The sequence below is a fragment of the Staurois parvus genome, unplaced genomic scaffold (assembly GCF_062004578.1).
Source record: "Staurois parvus isolate SC_StPar_1 unplaced genomic scaffold, SC_StPar_1.0 ptg000618l, whole genome shotgun sequence".
Classification (NCBI taxonomy): Eukaryota; Metazoa; Chordata; class Amphibia; order Anura; family Ranidae; genus Staurois; species Staurois parvus.
In genome coordinates, this window is record NW_028318414.1 from 1,348,199 (window position 1) to 1,368,520 (window position 20,322).

Below are 20,322 nucleotides of genomic sequence, written 5' to 3' on the forward strand. Positions count from 1 at the left end.
GGAAATGAAACTGAATATCCAAACACGGAAAGTTTTCGTCACAGTAAAAGCTGTGAAAATGTGAAATAGACTCCCTCAAGAGTTGGTTCTGGCCAGCTCAGTGGATTGCTTTAAAAAAGGCCTGGATTATTTCTTGGATACACAGAATATAACTAACATGTATAGGTATAGTTGATCCAGGGAATATCTGATTGTCTCTTGGGGGATTAGGAAGGAATTTCTTTCCCCTGCAGGAGCAAATTGGATCACGCTTTGCTGGGTTTTTTTTTTGCCTTCCTCTGGATCAACTGTGGGTGTAGGATTATAAATTTTTTTTGGTTGAACTGGATGGACTTTTGTCTTTTTACAGCCAGACTAACTATGTAACTATATTTACTAAAATAATTGCATTTTCATGTTCTGTGTACTGTGGGAGACCAGATAGAGTGAATGCAGGGTCCTGGGTTTAGCAACACATTAATGCACCAAATTAAAAAAGTGTTACCTCCAGTTCGTAGATGAAACTGGAGGTAAATAAGACCAACTGTTGGTGTCCAGAGACAGTCAGAGTGCCTGTCACTGTACGCTGTGTAGCAGGGCGGCATGTTTGCCTTCACTACGCCCTTCCCTCCCCACTCCCAGCAATTCTTACCAACCAGTGACATTGTCAGTGGGTGGAGCCAGATGAAGATTTAGAAACACTAGTTCCCCATCAGGGCCACTCTCTCCTTGTGATTTACAGCAAGCAGTGGGTGAAGTCTATAGCCAATAGAAGGCTGTCTTTTGGCTATGGATTTGTTCACTGTCTGCTGTCAATCACAAGGAGAGGGGACCTGATGGGGAACTAATGTCTTTGAATCCTCATCAGGCTCTGCCCACTGTCAGCCTCACAGGTTGCTACAACAGGTACATGAATCTGTCGCCCAATGTGGAGGCATGAGAGAATTGTAAAGAATGTCGTAGAACCTGATGGTCGGCTATGGAATTAGTTTCAGCCTTGCTCACATTATCTCTCCATGTGAAGAAGAATGTGTTAAACAAGTTTGTGCCCTTTGTATCAGCTTGATGAGTTGCATGAAAAGCAGTAGTTGGTCCCGTGCTACAACCATCATCCTGAAGATGATAGGCAGTGAAACATCTGGCAGTTTTTTGCAGTCTTGAGACCCAGAACCGGCAATGGAAGCAAGTCAACTTGCTGGAACTGTTATCTACATAGATACTTTATTTAAACCTTACCTATAAAAATATGTGAAGCTTTCTTTTTTTTATCTCAGTTTTATTCTCTTATATAAATCATGTTTGTTTTTGTGTTCATTGCCCAGCCTTTCAAAAAAGATCAATCTAAATTTCTGGATACAGGCAGTTCTGATAGTTGATTGGCAATACTGAGTTTCTACACTCTGTGTGCAGTCGCAGTGTTGTCATTCAGAGATGACCATTGTGTACAGAAACAGTAAAGGCTTTGTTTAGACTTGTGTTTGGGAGGTGGCAAAAATGAGTGGTTGAGCAGCATTTTTGCCACCCGCCAACTGCCCTCCCCTTTGGCTGCACGCCTGTGGAAAAGTTCACCCAACATTAGTGATGGGCCAAACACCCCCCTGTTCAGTTCATGGTCGAACATTTGAACCTAATTAAAGTTTGACCGCGAACTTCGAACAGGGACAATTCACAAAGCGGTATCTTACCGCATCTGAGTATACGGTAATTTACCACTAAGCTACTAAAATACCGCATGAGTCATATTATTAAATTATGCTGTATGACATAGTGTCATGTAGGGAAGACATTCTTTAATGTTTCAGATGTCAGAGGGGTTTCCTGCTGACAGCTGAATGTAAAAAGATTTGCCGGCATTGCCCTACAATTAAAAACTTTTTTTAAAAATACGTGGGGTCCCCCCCAATCATACTAAGCCCTTTGGTCAGGTATGGATTTTTAGGGGAACTCGCCCCCCACACCAAAGTTTTAAAAAAAAATGGCGTGGGGGTCCCCACCTAAAATCCACACCAGACCCTTATCTGAGCATGCAGCCCAGCAGGTCAGGAAAGAAGCGCCCCCCCCCCTTCCTGAACCATACCAGGCCACATGCCCCTCAACATGGGGGGGGTGCTTTGACTGACCCCCATATTCCAGCCTCCCCACATATGAACGAGTATGGGGTACATGGTCTCGCTACTCATTCACAAAAAAAAAAAAGTGTAAAAATGACAAAAGACAGTCTTTGACAAGTCCTTTATTACAAACAAAAATAAAAAAATGTCCCACGACGTAGATCCAACATCAATCACGATGCCCACCACCACTGCCGACCTAAAAAAAGGAGGAAACCCCCCCCCCCCTCTGCTCTCGACACTGGTTCCCGTTGTCTGACAGCTACACTGGGATGACAGTTCTTAAATACTGTGATGACATCACAAGGGGGCAGGGTCACCCCACCCCCTTGTGGGGTCACCCCACCCCCTTGAGACATCATCATGCGCTGTGATTGGCCAAAGCATTGTACCTGACCTGTGGTGAGGTGCATTGCTTTGGCCAATCACAATGCACTGTCAGGGCACAGTGCGTTGTGAGGTGCAGCAAGCCCGCCGAATGCCCTTATCGTTTATGGCCGATGTTTGAATCAAAATTATGTTCGACTCAAACACCAAGCCCAACCCTACCCAACATGTAGCAAAACACAGTCGATCAAGTGCCCAGCAACGGCACACAATGCTTTGTCAACAAAAATGAGGTTAAAACAGACAGTACTCTATGGGAGAGAATGGGAGCATGAGCAGTCTGGTGGCAGAACTGCAGAGGCTAGATCAGCCTACAAAACGTTGCCACCAGGAATAAGGAAATCAAACTAACTGGCAGGATCACCAGATATTTTCATTTGACTGGAATACATTTACATAAAACAGACAGCAGCATTAAAAGACATTTTTAAAGGAAACTTTCAACCACTTAATCCCTAGACCAATTCTGACATTTCTGTCATACATGTAAAAATCAGCATTTTTTGCTAGAAAATTACTTAGAACTCCCAAACATTATATATTTTTAAGCAGAGGCCCTAGAGAATAAAATGGTGGGTGTTGCAAATTTTTTTTATGTCATACAACCACAAATTTTTTGGAAAAAATATACTTCAATGAATTTTCGTGCAAACACAATATAACACCCAATTTTTGGTAAAATATAGAAGATGATGTTGCGCTCAGTAAATAGATACCAAACGGCGACAAACTCCGGTTCATTAAATTATTTCATAGGTGATGCTTTAAAAGCCTTTCCAGGTTACCACTTTATATTTGCACAGGAGGTCTGGAACTAGAATTATTGCTCTCACTCTGATGTTTGCAGTGATACCTCACATGTGTAGGGCAATCACTGTTCACATATACGTGCAGAACCGTAGCGTGCATTTGTTTTTGTGTGCAAGCACGGGGGGGGACACTTTAAAATTGTTTTTTTTTATTAATATTATTTATTGTTTATTTTTGCACAGCACCTTTACATTTTTATCACTTTTATTGCTACCACAAGGGATGAACAACATCCCTTGTGATAGCATAGGCCTTAACAGATCCTCTTTATGGAGAGATCTGGGGTCTGAGACCCCAGATCTCTCCTCTGACCTCCAAAGCAGCAGAAAAAAACAAGATTGGTTTAATCTGCTGCTACATAAACCTTTTAAACAAAGGAACTGAAACCAGAACTGACAAAATTCCCATCTCTTCTGATTTCTGATGTCACACAGTGGGAGGAACAAGATCAGTTCCTCTCACTGTGATCAGGGAAGCCTATGCCACTGGTGACATCCTTACTGGGCTCCCTATTCACTTGGGAGAGCCCAATAAATACGGCTGCGGGAGGTGAGTGGGACCCCCTTCTGCTGCCTATAAAAGTAATCCAGCAGCTTCTTAGCTGCTAAGATTGCTTTTAGGGCTCATGTACACTGTAGCTGATAAACTCACGTTTAGGAGCTGTTCAGCATTTTTTTCAGCAGCCCCTGAACTTACCCTAATGTTTTCCTATGTTCGTTTATGTTCCACATCTTTGTTTACAGTCGTTTACAGGCATTTGAGTTTACAGTTGTTTTTTTGAACGCAGAAAACTTGCGTTCAGCAGTCGATTTTATCAGCGTTTCAAATGCAAAATGCTTGTAAATGCAACAAATCGAGTTTATAAGCGTTTGTGTTTGAAATTCCAGTTCCCGATGCTGTCCAGAGCCTTTTTTCATCATGAAAAATGCATGCAAAGTGTTTTCAAGGTACTCAAATGGACAAAACACTGAACACAGGATGTTCCTACCAAGCTTGTCACACATTGTAATGACCAATTCACACCTCAGACCTCTCCCACCCTTGGAAACAAAAGGTATGTTAATGACCATTCACACCTCAAATTCCTCATGAAGACCCCCTGCCAGGTGGCCTTAATGACTCCCTCCACCAGACACCTTTCCCACCCTTGGAAACAAAATAAATGTTAATGAGCAACTCATACCTAAGCTAATCTCAACACATACTGCTGTCTCTGCTTCTACTCTCTGTATTTCTCTGAAACAGTCTGAAATAGTTAATAATTTACCACTTTTCAGTGCATTCTGGGCATTTGGTAGTTTCTCCTGTGCTTTTCTTTAAAAAATGCTTCTCAATGCAAACGCGCATAAATGTGTTATGCAAACGCGGCATAAAACAGACGTTTTTTAACCTACGTTTTCCAGCAGTTAGTTTTCATCGTTCAGAAGTGTCTCGTGTACATGGGGCCTTACAGTGAAGGGAATTGCTGACAGAAGAAAATGATACCTCGATCATTGCTGCAACGGCAGTGAGGACCCAGATATCACCCTTCCAACCTCGTGATGTACTGGTACATCACTGGACTTTTTAGGGTTAGGGACTCTGTAAGGGCTTTTGACTCCATGATACCAAGAAGGGATTTTCTGACAAACAATTCAATTGTACAAAAGTTCAAGTAATAATCTGTGCATGGCAACTTTAATTCAATGCAATATTTCATGGTGGAAGGATTGTTGGTACTTAAATGAAGAAAGAAGCTATACTAGATGGCTGGTTTCTCCATTGCAGTAAAGCAAACTTTGTACCAGTAGGCGATTGGCCATGGTACATTGATCCATAACACTCCTAACAAGGACATAAAAATACGATCATTTGTGATTGTCCTGAGAATATCACAAAACATGCACCTTAGTAAAATTCATCTGTTCAGTATACAGTATAGAGAGGGTGGCCATTCTTAGCTGTCTATACAGCAGTGCCTCAACATTGTCTACATGTCACAAGAATGGGAGAAAAACCCAATCTACACAGGGGAAGCCTATCCCCAATAATATCAATTTGGGGCTTCTGTGTAACAATCTCCATATGTATGGAAATCTGAAACAGAACAAAGCATATCCTTCTATAGTGTGTTCTAGTCTCAGTCCAGAGCACTAAAGCTCCGTACACATGGGTTGAATATCGGCAAAAATCAGCCAGTACAGTAGAAACCGTGTGACTCTTGACCCATGTGTACTTGTCCGGCAGAAGTCAATCTCATGACCAGCTTCTGTCAAATGAGTATGCTGGAAAACCAGCAGCTGACCGGCATCTGATCAGCACTTGCAGGCAATGGCTGCGAGCACTGATGGGTGTGTCCTGGTGGGGGCCTGTCAGAATACAATAGCATAGTGGGTGAAATTGCTGTACTAACACTGCTTGTGTTAGTACAGTGATCTGTAAGTTTTTATTCTGTTCAGCCTGCTGTGTACCAGGCTTAAGTGTTATTTCTCTCTGCTGTCTCCTGCCTCTGCTATCAGCATGAATCACTTCTGACAAATTTTCCTGACAGCAAGAAACTAAAAAGATGACAGGGGAGGGACCCCCAGCACACAGCCTATGACTCAGAACCTTAATTCTGTCCCTATTTGCTGTGTTAAGTTGGGTGTATCCCTTCCCTCCAATCAGCTCTCAGAGCTCTCCTCACTGAGCTCTGCACTGTGTAATTTCAGCTCCCCATCCCCTGCTTTCTGGACATTCAGACAAGCTTTATAAATTCTGGACTTTGACGGATGTAGAAAAGCGAAGACTGCAGATAAACAGGTACATCTTATGTAAGAGAATGTGTTTCATCTCTGTGTATCACCTGAGACCTGTCACTTCACTGGGTATATATGCGGGGTTTACAACCACTAAAGGTATAAATCTATATTCTACATTATGTGTACGTAAAGCTCATGCAGCAGCGCTCACAAAATGGATACCCAACAGTTCAACACTGTCGAACGATGACCCCCATCAGTGCAGACTCACAACCTCCAGCAGTGCACACTGATGACCCCCAAGAGTGCAGACTGGTTACCCCCCACAGAGTAAATTGGTGACTCCCAACAGTGCATGCTGATGAACCCCAGAAATGCAGACTGATAACAGCCAGCAGTGTACACCCACAACACCAGGTAGTGAACAGAGATTACCTCCAGCAGTGCAGATCAATAATGCCAGTCAGTGCAGACCTATGACACTATGCTACAGCCTGATGAACCCCAGAGCTCTGAGGAAGAAGGGATCCCCTTCGAAACGCGTCAGCTGTACTGAACACCCATTTCCCAGATGGGACTCATGTTATCTTCAAGTCCCTGAGAGGACTTACATGCCTGATTTTATTCGCTGTTTGTGAGTATGTTTTTTTACAAGCAATAAATTTTGGTTATTGAGGTAATGCGCAAGGCTGGTGCGCTTCTTGTTTTCCATTTCATTTTGCGGTGCAGATTGATGACCTCTGGAGGTGCAGACTAATGAACCCCAGGTGTGCAGATCATTGACACTGATCAGTGTTGCAGCTCCATGACAGACAGTAATGCAGACTGATGACCCCCGACGGTGCAGACTGATGACCCCCAACAGAGCAGACTGATGACCCCCAACAGAGCAGACTGATGACCCCCAACAGAGCAGACTGATGACACCCAACAGAGCAGACTGATGACACCCAACAGAGCAGACTGATGACACCCAGACAGAGCAGACTGATGACCTCGACAGAGCAGACTGATGACCCCCAACAGTGCAGACTGATGACCCCCAGACAGAGCAGACTGATGACCCCGACAGAGCAGACTGATGACCCCGACAGAGCAGACTGATGACCCCCAACAGTGCAGACTGATGACCCAGACAGAGCAGACTGATAACCACTGACAGAGCAGACATAACCACTGACAGAGCAGACTGATAACCACTGACAGAGCAGACTGATGACCCAAACAGAGCAGACTGATGACCCCCAACAGTGCAGACTGATGACACCCAACAGTGCAGACTGATGACACCCGACAGTGCAGACTGATGACACCCAACAGAGCAGACTGCTGACCCCGACAGAGCAGACTGATGACCCCCAGACAGAGCAGACTGATGACCTCGACAGAGCAGACTGATGACCCCCAACAGTGCAGACTGATGACCCCCAGACAGAGCAGACTGATGACCCCGACAGAGCAGACTGATGACCCCGACAGAGCAGACTGATGACCCCCAACAGTGCAGACTGATGACCCAGACAGAGCAGACTGATAACCACTGACAGAGCAGACATAACCACTGACAGAGCAGACTGATAACCACTGACAGAGCAGACTGATGACCCAAACAGAGCAGACTGATGACCCCCAACAGTGCAGACTGATGACACCCAACAGTGCAGACTGATGACACCCAACAGTGCAGACTGATGACACCCAACAGAGCAGACTGCTGACCCCGACAGAGCAGACTGATGACCCCGACAGAGCAGACTGATGATACCCAACAGAGCAGACTGATGACACCCCACAGAGCAGACTGATGAGCCCCAGCAATGCAGACCAATGACAGCCAGCAGTGTACACCCATGACTCCAGGCAGTGCTGATTGATGACAGCTCACAGTGCACATTGATGACACCAAGCAAACACCAGTCAGTGAAGACCTATGACACTCAGCCCTGCAGACTGATGACACCTGAAAGTGCAGACTGACGACCTCCAGCAGTGTACAAACAGTAGGTGACAATGGCCATTGAATAGAGATGATCCCCAGCAGTGCAGATTGATGGCACCTGGCAGTGCAGACTGAGGACAGCACACACTGTTCAGAGATAACCCTCAGACTGATGATAGCACACAGTGCATACAGATGACAACAGGCAGGGCAGACTGATGACAGCACACAGTGCAGTGTGATGACCCCCCAACAGTGCAAACTAATAACAGTGCACAGAGATGACAACAGGCAGTGCAGACTGATGACCCCCAGTAAAGTAGACTGATGACAGCCAGCAATGTACACCCATGACCCCAGCAGTGCACACTGATGACCAGGGGCGGACTGACCATTTGGAAACTCTGGCACTGCCCGAGGGCCCGGGGTCAGTAGGGGGCCCCATGAAATGCCCCTGGTACCTTTTTCATAGGCTACTTTGAGTTTGGGCAAGGACACAGGGGCCCCATGATCCACTATTGCCCGGGGGCCCCATGAGTTGTCAGTCCGCCCCTGCTGATAACATTGTACATAGATGACAGCACACAGTGCAGACTGCTGACGCCCAGCAGTGCACAGAGATAACAGCACAGAGAGATTACCCCCAGCAGTGCACAGAGATGAAACATTCAGTGTACACTGATGACCCAGCAGTGCAGACTGAAGACAGTGTACAAAGATGACTAAGGGCAGTGCAGACCAATGACAGCGCACAGTGTACACAGATGACAGTGCAGAGAGATGACAGCACACAGTGTGGACTGATGACCCCCAGCAGTGCAGAGAGGTGACAGCACACAGTGCACAGAGATGTCAGCATTCAGTGCAGAGAGATGACAGAACACAGTGTACAGAGATGACAGCACATAGTGCAGGGAGATGACACATTGTACACAGATGACAGTGCACAGAGCTGAGAGATGGCAGCACACAGAGCTCAGAGATGACAGCACACAGTGCAGAGAGATGACAGCACACAGAGCTCAGAGATGACAGCACACAGTGCAGAGAGATGACAGCACACAGAGCTCAGAGATGACAGCACACAGTGCAGAGAGATGACAGCACTCTGTAGAGAGATGACAGCACACAGTGCACACAGATGACAGTGCAGAGAGATGACAGCACTCTGTAGAGAGATGACAGCACACAGTGCACACAGATGACAGTGCACGGAGATGACAGCACACAGTGCAGAGAGATGACAGCACACAGTGCATGGAGATGACAGCACACAGTGCAGAGAGATGACAGCACACAGTGCGCAGAGATGACAGCACACAGTGCAGGGAGATGACAGCACACAGAGCTCAGAGATGACAGCACACAGTGCATAGAGATGGCAGCACACAGGGCTCAGAGATGACAGCACACAGTGCAGAGAGATGACTGCACTCTGTAGAGAGATGACAGCACACAGTGCACACAGATGACAGTGCACGGAGATGACAGCCACAGTGCACAGAGATGAGATCCCACAGTGCAGAGAGATGACAGCACACAGTGCACAGAGATGAGATCCCACAGTGCACAGAGATGACAGCGCACAGTGCAGAGAGATGATAGTGCATAGAGATGAGATCCCACAGTGCAGAGAGATGACAGCACACAGTGCACAGAGATGAGATCCCACAGTGCAGAGAGATGACAGCACACAGTGCACAGAGATGAGATCCCACAGTGCAGAGAGATGACAGCACACAGTGCACAGAGATGAGATCCCACAGTGCAGAGAGATGACAGCGCACAGTGCACAGAGATGAGATCCCACAGTGCAGAGAGATGACAGCACACAGTGCAGAGAGATGAGATCCCACAGTGCACAGAGTTGACAGCGCACAGTGCAGAGAGATGACAGTGCACAAAGATGAGATCCTACAGTGCACAGAGATGACAGCGCAGAGTGCACAGAGATGAGATCCCAGAGTGCACGGAGATGACAGCGCACAGTGCACAGAGAAGAGATCCCACATTGCATGGAGATGACAGCGCACAGAGAAGAGATCCCACAGTGCACAGAGATGACAGTGCACAGAGATGACAGTGCACAGAGATGAGATCCCACAGTGCACGGAGATGACAACGCACAGTGCACAGAGATGAGATCCCACAGAGCACGGAGATGACAGCCCACAGTGCAGAGAGATGACAGTGCACAAAGATGAGATCCTACAGTGCACAGAGATGACAGCGCAGAGTGCACAGAGATGAGATCCCAGAGTGCACGGAGATGACAGCGCACAGTGCACAGAGAAGAGATCCCACATTGCATGGAGATGACAGCGCACAGAGAAGAGATCCCACAGTGCACAGAGATGACAGTGCACAGAGATGAGATCCCACAGTGCACGGAGATGACAGCGCACAGTGCACAGAGATGAGATCCCACAGAGCACAGAGATGACAGCCCACAGTGCACGGAGATGACAGCACACAGTGCACAGAGAAGAGATCCCACAGTGCACGGAGATGACTGCGCACAGTGCACAGAGATGAGATCCCACAGTGCACAGAGATGACAGTGCACAGAGATGAGATCCCACAGTGCACAGAGAAGAGATCCCACAGTGCACAGAGATGAGATCCCACAGTGTACAGAGATGACAGCGCACAGTGCACAGAGATGAGATCCCACAGTGCACAGAGATGACAGTGCACAGAGATGAGATCCCACAGTGCACAGAGATGACAGCGCACAGTGCACAGAGATGAGATCCCACAGTGCACAGAGATGACAGTGCAGAGAGATGATAGTGCACAGAGATGAGATTCCACAGTGCACGGAGATGACAGCGCACAGTGCAGAGAGATGAGATCCCACAGTGCATGGAGATGACAGCGCACAGTGCACAGAGAAGAGATCCCACAGTGCACGGAGATGACAGCGCGCAGTGCACAGAGAAGAGATCCCACAGTGCACAGAGATGACAGCGCGCAGTGCACAGAGAAGAGATCCCACAGTGCACGGAGATGACAGCACACAGTGCAGAGAGATGTCAGCGCACAGTGCAGAGAGATGATAGCACACAGTGCACAGAGATGAGATCCCACAGTGCACAGAGATGACAGCGCACAGTGCAGAGAGATGATAGTGCATAGAGATGAGATCCCACAGTGCAGAGAGATGACAGCACACAGTGCACAGAGATGAGATCCCACAGTGCAGAGAGATGACAGCACACAGTGCACAGAGATGAGATCCCACAGTGCAGAGAGATGACAGCACACAGTGCACAGAGATGAGATCCCACAGTGCAGAGAGATGACAGCGCACAGTGCACAGAGATGAGATCCCACAGTGCAGAGAGATGACAGCACACAGTGCACAGAGTTGACAGCGCACAGTGCAGAGAGATGACAGTGCACAAAGATGAGATCCTACAGTGCACAGAGATGACAGCGCAGAGTGCACAGAGATGAGATCCCAGAGTGCACGGAGATGACAGCGCACAGTGCACAGAGAAGAGATCCCACATTGCATGGAGATGACAGCGCACAGAGAAGAGATCCCACAGTGCACAGAGATGACAGTGCACAGAGATGACAGTGCACAGAGATGAGATCCCACAGTGCACGGAGATGACAACGCACAGTGCACAGAGATGAGATCCCACAGAGCACGGAGATGACAGCCCACAGTGCAGAGAGATGACAGTGCACAAAGATGAGATCCTACAGTGCACAGAGATGACAGCGCAGAGTGCACAGAGATGAGATCCCAGAGTGCACGGAGATGACAGCGCACAGTGCACAGAGAAGAGATCCCACATTGCATGGAGATGACAGCGCACAGAGAAGAGATCCCACAGTGCAAAGAGATGACAGTGCACAGAGATGACAGTGCACAGAGATGAGATCCCACAGTGCACGGAGATGACAGCGCACAGTGCACGGAGATGACAGCACACAGTGCACAGAGAAGAGATCCCACAGTGCAAAGAGATGACAGTGCACAGAGATGACAGTGCACAGAGATGAGATCCCACAGAGCACGGAGATGACAGCCCACAGTGCACGGAGATGACAGCACACAGTGCACAGAGAAGAGATCCCACAGTGCACGGAGATGACTGCGCACAGTGCACAGAGATGAGATCCCACAGTGCACAGAGATGACAGTGCACAGAGATGAGATCCCACAGTGCACAGAGAAGAGATCCCACAGTGCACAGAGATGAGATCCCACAGTGTACAGAGATGACAGCGCACAGTGCACAGAGATGAGATCCCACAGTGCACAGAGATGACAGTGCACAGAGATGAGATCCCACAGTGCACAGAGATGAGATCCCACAGTGCACAGAGATGACAGTGCAGAGAGATGATAGTGCACAGAGATGAGATTCCACAGTGCACGGAGATGACAGCGCACAGTGCAGAGAGATGAGATCCCACAGTGCATGGAGATGACAGCGCACAGTGCACAGAGAAGAGATCCCACAGTGCACGGAGATGACAGCGCGCAGTGCACAGAGAAGAGATCCCACAGTGCACAGAGATGACAGCGCGCAGTGCACAGAGAAGAGATCCCACAGTGCACGGAGATGACAGCACACAGTGCAGAGAGATGTCAGCGCACAGTGCAGAGAGATGATAGCACACAGTGCACAGAGATGAGATCCCACAGTGCACAGAGATGACAGCGCACAGTGCACAGAGATGACAGTGCACAGAGATGAGATCCCACAGTGCACAGAGATGACAGCGCACAGTGCACAGAGTTGAGATCCCACAGTGCACAGAGATGACAGTGCAGAGAGATGATAGTGCACAGAGATGAGATTCCACAGTGCACGGAGATGACAGCGCACAGTGCAGAGAGATGAGATCCCACAGTGCATGGAGATGACAGCGCACAGTGCACAGAGAAGAGATCCCACAGTGCACGGAGATGACAGCACACAGTGCAGAGAGATGTCAGCGCACAGTGCAGAGAGATGATAGCACACAGTGCACAGAGATGAGATCCCACAGTGCACAGAGATGAGATCCCACAGTGCACAGAGATGACAGTGCACAGAGATGAGATCCCACAGTGCACAGAGATGACAGTGCAGAGAGATGACAGCACACAGTGCACAGAGATGAGATCCCACAGTGCACAGAGATGACAGCGCACAGAGATGAGATCCCACAGTGCACAGAGATCACAGTGCACAGAGATGAGATCCCACAGTGCACAGAGATGAGATCCCACAGTGCACAGAGATGAGATCCCACAGTGCACGGAGATGACAGCGCACAGTGCACGGAGATGAGAGCACACAGTGCCTGGAGATGAGAGCACACAGTGAGAGAGGTGACAGCACACAGTGCATGGAGATGACAGCACACAGTGCAGAGAGATGACAGCACACAGTGCACGGAGATGACAGCACACAGTGCACGGAGATGACAGCACACAGTGCACGGAGATGAGAGCACACAGTGCAGAGAGGTGACAGCACACAGTGCAGAGAGATGACAGCACACAGTGCACACAGATGACAGTGCACAGAGATGACAGCACACAGTGCAGAGAGATGACAGCACACAGTGCAGAGAGATGACAGCACACAGTGCACACAGATGACAGCACACAGTGCACGGAGATGACAGCACACAGTGCAGAGAGATGACAGCGCACAGTGCAGAGAGATGAGAGCACACAGTGCACAGAGATGACAGCACACAGTGCAGAGAGATGAGAGCACACAGAGATGACAGCACACAGTGCAGAGAGATGACAGCACACAGTGCACGGAGATGACAGCCACAGTGCAGAGAGATGAGAGCACACAGTGCACGGAGATGACAGCCACAGTGCAGAGAGATGAGAGCACACAGTGCACGGAGATGACAGCACACAGTGCAGAGAGATGACAGCACACAGTGCAGAGAGATGACAGCACACAGTGCACGGAGATGACAGCACACAGTGCAGAGAGATGAGAGCACACAGAGATGACAGCACACAGTAACACAGAGATGAGATCCCACAGTGCACGGAGATGACAGCGCACAGTGCAGAGAGATGATAGTGCACAGAGATGAGATCCCACAGTGCAGAGAGATGACAGCACACAGTGCAGAGAGATGAGATCCCACAGTGCACAGGGATGACAGCGCACAGTGCACAGAGATGACAGTGCACAAAGATGAGATCCTACAGTGTACAGAGATGACAGCGCAGAGTGCACAGAGATGAGATCCCAGAGTGCACGGAGATGACAGCGCACAGTGCACAGAGAAGAGATCCCACATTGCATGGAGATGACAGCGCACAGAGAAGAGATCCCACAGTGCACAGAGATGACAGCACACAGTGCACAGAGATGAGATCCCACAGTGCAGAGAGATGACAGCACACAGTGCACAGAGATGAGATCCCACAGTGCACAGAGATGACAGCGCACAGAGATGAGATCCCACAGTGCACGGAGATGACAGCGCACAGTGCACAGAGATGAGATCCCACAGTGCACGGAGATGACAGCGCACAGTGCACAGAGAAGAGATCCCACAGTGCACGGAGATGACAGTGCACAGAGAAGAGATCCCACAGTGCACGGAGATGACAGCACACAGTGCACAGAGATGAGATCCCACAGTGCACAGAGATGACAGCGCACAGAGATGAGATCCCACAGTGCACAGAGATGACAGTGCACAGAGATGAGATCCCACAGTGCACAGAGATGACAGCGCACAGTGCACAGAGATGACAGCGCACAGTGCACAGAGATGACAGTGCACAGAGATGAGATCCCACAGTGCACAGAGATGACAGCGCACAGTGCACAGAGATGAGATCCCACAGTGCACAGAGATGACAGCGCACAGAGATGAGATCCCACAGTGCACAGAGATGACAGTGCACAGAGATGAGATCCCACAGTGCACAGAGATGACAGCGCACAGTGCACAGAGATGACAGTGCACAGAGATGAGATCCCACAGTGCACAGAGATGACAGCGCACAGTGCACAGAGATGAGATCCCACAGTGCACAGAGATGACAGCGCACGGTGCACAGAGATGAGATCCCACAGTGCACAGAGATGACAGTGCAGAGAGATGATAGTGCACAGAGATGAGATTCCACAGTGCACGGAGATGACAGCGCACAGTGCAGAGAGATGAGATCCCACAGTGCACGGAGATGACAGCGCACAGTGCACAGAGATGACAGCGCGCAGTGCACAGAGATGATAGCGCGCAGTGCACAGAGAAGAGATCCCACAGTGCAGAGAGATGATAGCACACAGTGCACAGAGAAGAGATCCCACAGTGCAGAGAGATGATAGCACACAGAGATGAGATCCCACAGTGCACAGAGATGACAGTGCAGAGAGATGACAGCACACAGTGCACAGAGATGAGATCCCACAGTGCACAGAGATGACAGCGCACAGAGATGAGATCCCACAGTGCACAGAGATGAGATCCCACAGTGCACAGAGATGACAGTGCAGAGAGATGACAGCACACAGTGCACAGAGATGAGATCCCACAGTGCACAGAGATGACAGCGCACAGAGATGAGATCCCACAGTGCACAGAGATGAGATCCCACAGTGCACGGAGATGACAGCGCACAGTGCCCGGAGATGAGAGCACACAGTGCCCGGAGATGAGAGCACACAGTGCGAGAGGTGACAGCACACAGTGCAGAGAGGTGACAGCACTCAGTGCAGAGAGATGACAGCACACAGTGCACAGAGAAGAGATCCCACAGTGCACGGAGATGACAGCGCACAGTGCACAGAGAAGAGATCCCACAGTGCACAGAGATGACAGCACACAGTGCACAGAGATGAGATCCCACAGTGCACAGAGATGACAGCGCACAGAGATGAGATTCCACAGTGCACAGAGATGACAGCGCACAGAGATGAGATCCCACAGTGCACAGAGATGAGATCCCACAGTGCACAGAGATGACAGCGCACAGTGCACAGAGATGACAGCGCACAGTGCACAGAGATGAGATCCCACAGTGCACAGAGATGACAGCGCACAGTGCACAGAGATGACAGTGCACAGAGATGAGATCCCACAGTGCACAGAGATCACAGTGCACAGAGATGAGATCCCACAGTGCACAGAGATGAGATCCCACAGTGCACAGAGATGAGATCCCACAGTGCACGGAGATGACAGCACACAGTGCACACAGATGACAGCACACAGTGCACGGAGATGACAGCACACAGTGCACGGAGATGACAGCACACAGTGCACGGAGATGACAGCACACAGTGCACGGAGATGAGAGCACACAGTGCAGAGAGGTGACAGCACACAGTGCAGAGAGATGACAGTGCACAGAGATGACAGCACACAGTGCAGAGAGATGACAGCACACAGTGCAGAGAGATGACAGCACACAGTGCAGAGAGATGACAGTGCACAGAGATGACAGCACACAGTGCAGAGAGATGACAGCACACAGTGCAGAGAGATGACAGCACACAGTGCACACAGATGACAGCACACAGTGCACGGAGATGACAGCACACAGTGCAGAGAGATGACAGCACACAGGGCAGAGAGATGACAGCGCACAGTGCAGAGAGATGAGAGCACACAGTGCACGGAGATGAGATCCCACAGTGCACAGAGATGACAGCGCACAGTGCACGGAGATGAGAGCACACAGTGCACGGAGATGAGAGCACACAGTGCAGAGAGATGAGAGCACACAGTGCACAGAGATGACAGCACACAGTGCAGAGAGATGAGAGCACACAGTGCACGGAGATGACAGCGCACAGTGCGGAGAGATGACAGCACACAGTGCACGGAGATGACAGCACACAGTGCAGAGAGATGACAGCACACAGTGCGGACTGGTGACAGAGCAGAGCACAGAGCAGAGCACAGAGCGCAGAGCAGAGCACAGAGTGCGGCGAGCGGAGAGGCGGTGTGTAGCCGGACTCTGCGCTCCTCTCCCGGGAATGTCTGGGAAAGGCGATTAGAGGGTCACGTGACGCCCGGCGGCACATCGCGGCTCCCGCAGGGTGGGCTCTCAGTCGTCGATCCCCGGCCGTGCAGTGCTCAGGGTGGGCGGCGGAGGAAGTTGCCGTGTTCCTGGCTGCCAGCACGTGGGAAGAGCGGAGTTGAGTCTCAGAAGACGGAGTGACAGCAGCGCAGCAGCCGGAGAGCAGGGAGCTGTGAGGGGCCACCCAGTTGCATCCAGGGGCCACTTGTGTGTCTGCCACGTCGGGAGCGGTGCAGCGGATCGATGGTGCGGGGTACCGGGCGCTGATCGTGCCGTTCCCCGGGGGGCGCTATGTCCTGAGGGTCGGGATCATGCAGAAGAGTGTGCGCTGTAACGAGGGCCACGCTCTCTACCTGGCTCACCTGGCCCGCAAGGAGGGCACCAAGAGGGGGCTGCTCTGCAAGAAGGCGGCCGAGACCAACAGGTGGCACGACAAGTGGTTCGCCCTCTTCCAGAATGTCCTCTTCTACTTCGAGGGCGAGCAGAGCGCCCGACCCTCCGGACTCTACATGCTGGAGGGAGCCAGCTGCGACCGGGTCCCCCCACCCATAGTGGCCAGCGGGGGGAAGGAGAGCATGGAGAAGCAGGTACCCCAAATGTCTGTCTGCACCACGTACCCCTATTGTTAGTGCTTGGCACTGGGGGCCAGTCCTGGCCAGGACACTGTCTGCATGGAGTTTGCATGGTCTCCCTGTCTTCCTTTCACACTCCAAATACATGCAGGTAGGTTACAAGGTAGGTAGGTAGATCTATACAAACTGCCTATGGCTATTGCTTTACTCATGATACAAATTGGATATGTACCTGTGTTCTCTCATTCTACACCTCAAAGATCTGACCCATAGAATCGTATACACTTGATGTATATATAGATCCAGCTCTTGGCGTTCGTTGGGCTAGCTCTTATCTTGGATCATTTTAGTTTACAGCTAGTCGCCAGGGCTTTCCCCAACCCACCCCAACTGTTCAGACCTGGCCATGGCATGTAGAATGGGATAACCCATGGACATTGCCAGTTCATACAGACAGGAACCAATGAACCTACCAGCATGTCTTTGGAGTGTGGGAGGAAACTGGAGGATACCCACACAGGGAAGGGAGAACATGCAAACTCCATGCAGATAGGTTCCTGGTTTTCAAACCAAGTGCAGCAAGGCACAAGAGCCAACCACTAAGCCTCTGTTCTGCCTAGGTATATCATTTCAGGCTGTGAAGCACATGTTGCGTATGGTACCATCCATGTACTGATTCATTAAAGCAGAGATGTGGTACCAGTTCAAATACAGATTCTTAATTCCAGAACAAGGTTTAGGTGTCAGGACTTCAGAAAGGGATCAAGGACTTCAGAAAGGGCAGGGACACCAGGAGGGGATGAGATCTTATAATAGGAGCTGAGAATTTAAGAAAGGGACTTAGGACTTGAGAAAAGGACTTAGGACTTGGGAAAGGGTCCGAGGAGTTCAGAAAGGGACTAAGGTTTTGAGAAAGGGGCCAAGGGCTTAAAACAGGGACTGATGACTTAAGAAAGGGACTGAGGATTTAAAATAGGGAATGAGGACATAAGAAAGGGACTAAGGACTTAAGAAAGGGACAGAGGACCTTAAATTGGGGCTAAGGTCTTAAGAAAGAGATGTAAGACTTAAACTAGGGAATGAGAAGGTAAGAAAGGGACTGAGGATTTAAAATAGGGAATGAGGACATAAGAAAGGGACTAAGGACTTAAGAAAGGGACAGAGGACCTTAAATTGGGGCTAAGGTCTTAAGAAAGAGATGTAAGACTTAAACTAGGGAATGAGAAGATAAGAAAGGGACTGAGGACTTAAGAAAGGGACTTAAGACTTGAGAAAGGTACCAAGGACCTAAAATTGGGTATAAAGATTTAAGAAAGGGGCTAAGGGGCCAAGAGCTTAAGAAAGGGACTGAGGACTTAAGAAAGGGACTGAAGACTTAAGAAAGGGACTGAGGACTTGAGAAAGGGACTGAAGACTTAAGAAAGGGACTGAGGACTTGAGAAAGGGATCGAGGACCTTAATTGGGACTAAGGACTTAAGAAAGAGATGGATGACTTAACATAGGGAATGAGAACTTAAGAAAGGGACTGGGGACTTGAGAAAGGGACCGAGGACCTTAACTGACACTAAGGACTTAAGAAAGAGAAGAAGGGCTTAAAATAGGGAATGAGTACTTAAGAAAGGGACTGAGGAGTTATGAAAGCGACTGAGGTCTTGAGAAAGAAACTGAGAACTTAAAATAGGGACTGAATACTTGGGAAAGGACAGGTACACTCAAAGCCTTTGCTCTGATGTGTTCCTTGTGTACAGGTTAAGATTTTGTAAGATTTAGGAACATGTGTATGAATGTACACCACTTCTCCCACTTTATTGAAGATCTATATATATACTGTATTGATATATATATATATATATATATATGTGTGTGTGTGTGTGTGTTCTGTATTGTTATACAACTACATGAGCAAGTTTTGGTGCATTGAAAGGATCCTCCTGATTTTGGATACTAGGGGTAATTACTATTGCATTAGTTGGATAGATGAAAGTCAGTGCTACTTCTAGATGTCAGATGAGGTATAGGGTTCATATACCAGCAATCAGAGGTGTCTGAATATCTTGTGCAGTTGTCTTGCTTTGCCCAGGCAGTCCAGCTGTGCTCCAGTCAGGTTAAGGTGTTCTTGGCGATCCAAGCATGCATGTTTATGTAAAAATATGCAGAAAGGAAGATGGGGAAATCATGCCTGCATGTCTGACAGGCTTCTCGCTCTGTGATTACCCTTTAGGTGCTGATGGATCTGACAAATGATCATTTTCCTGATTCATAAATATTCAGTGTTTTATTATTCAGGAAAGTTTATGAGAGTCATCTGTGTTATCTTGGGGGAACAATCTGCAACTGAGCGAAAGACTCCAACCTGGCCAATAGAGTTTTTCCCTGTAGGAGAGTTTCCAAATGTCTGTGTAACACTTGGTGATATTGCATGCATATTTCAATTGTCATCCAGTTTGGCTGGATTTGTAGTATTAGATAAGGACACTCAACAGTGCATTGCAGCTGCCCACATGTGATTTTTAATTTCTTTTAGTGTTTTTGGACTCCTGACTACTGGGGTGCTCTGATATACCAACATCAGCCAGCTTCTATGGTTGCCAGCTGTACCTGCTACCTTCTTTCCCCACTGTCTCCTGTACCTGCTACCTTCTGTGCCCACTGTCTCCTGTACCTGCTACCTTCTGTGCCCACTGTCTCCTGTACCTGCTACCTTCTGTGCCCACTGTCTCCTGTACCTGCTACCTTCTGTGCCCACTGGCTCCTGTGCCCACTGCCTTCTTTTCCCACTGT

The 20,322-nt window shown here is 49.0% G+C and overlaps 1 protein-coding gene across 1 annotated transcript in view; it reads left to right on the plus strand.

The window, feature by feature from the left end:
* The first annotated feature begins 16,684 nt into the window (after nucleotides 1–16,684).
* Nucleotides 16,685–20,322, plus strand: part of RASGRF2 (Ras protein specific guanine nucleotide releasing factor 2) — a 454,295-nt gene continuing 450,657 nt past the window's right edge. Inside the window, exon 1 of the mRNA XM_089693224.1 lies at nucleotides 16,685–17,555. Coding sequence (XP_089549350.1) covers nucleotides 17,280–17,555 — 276 coding nt within the window. The 5' untranslated portion in view covers nucleotides 16,685–17,279. The remainder of the gene's footprint in view (nucleotides 17,556–20,322) is intronic.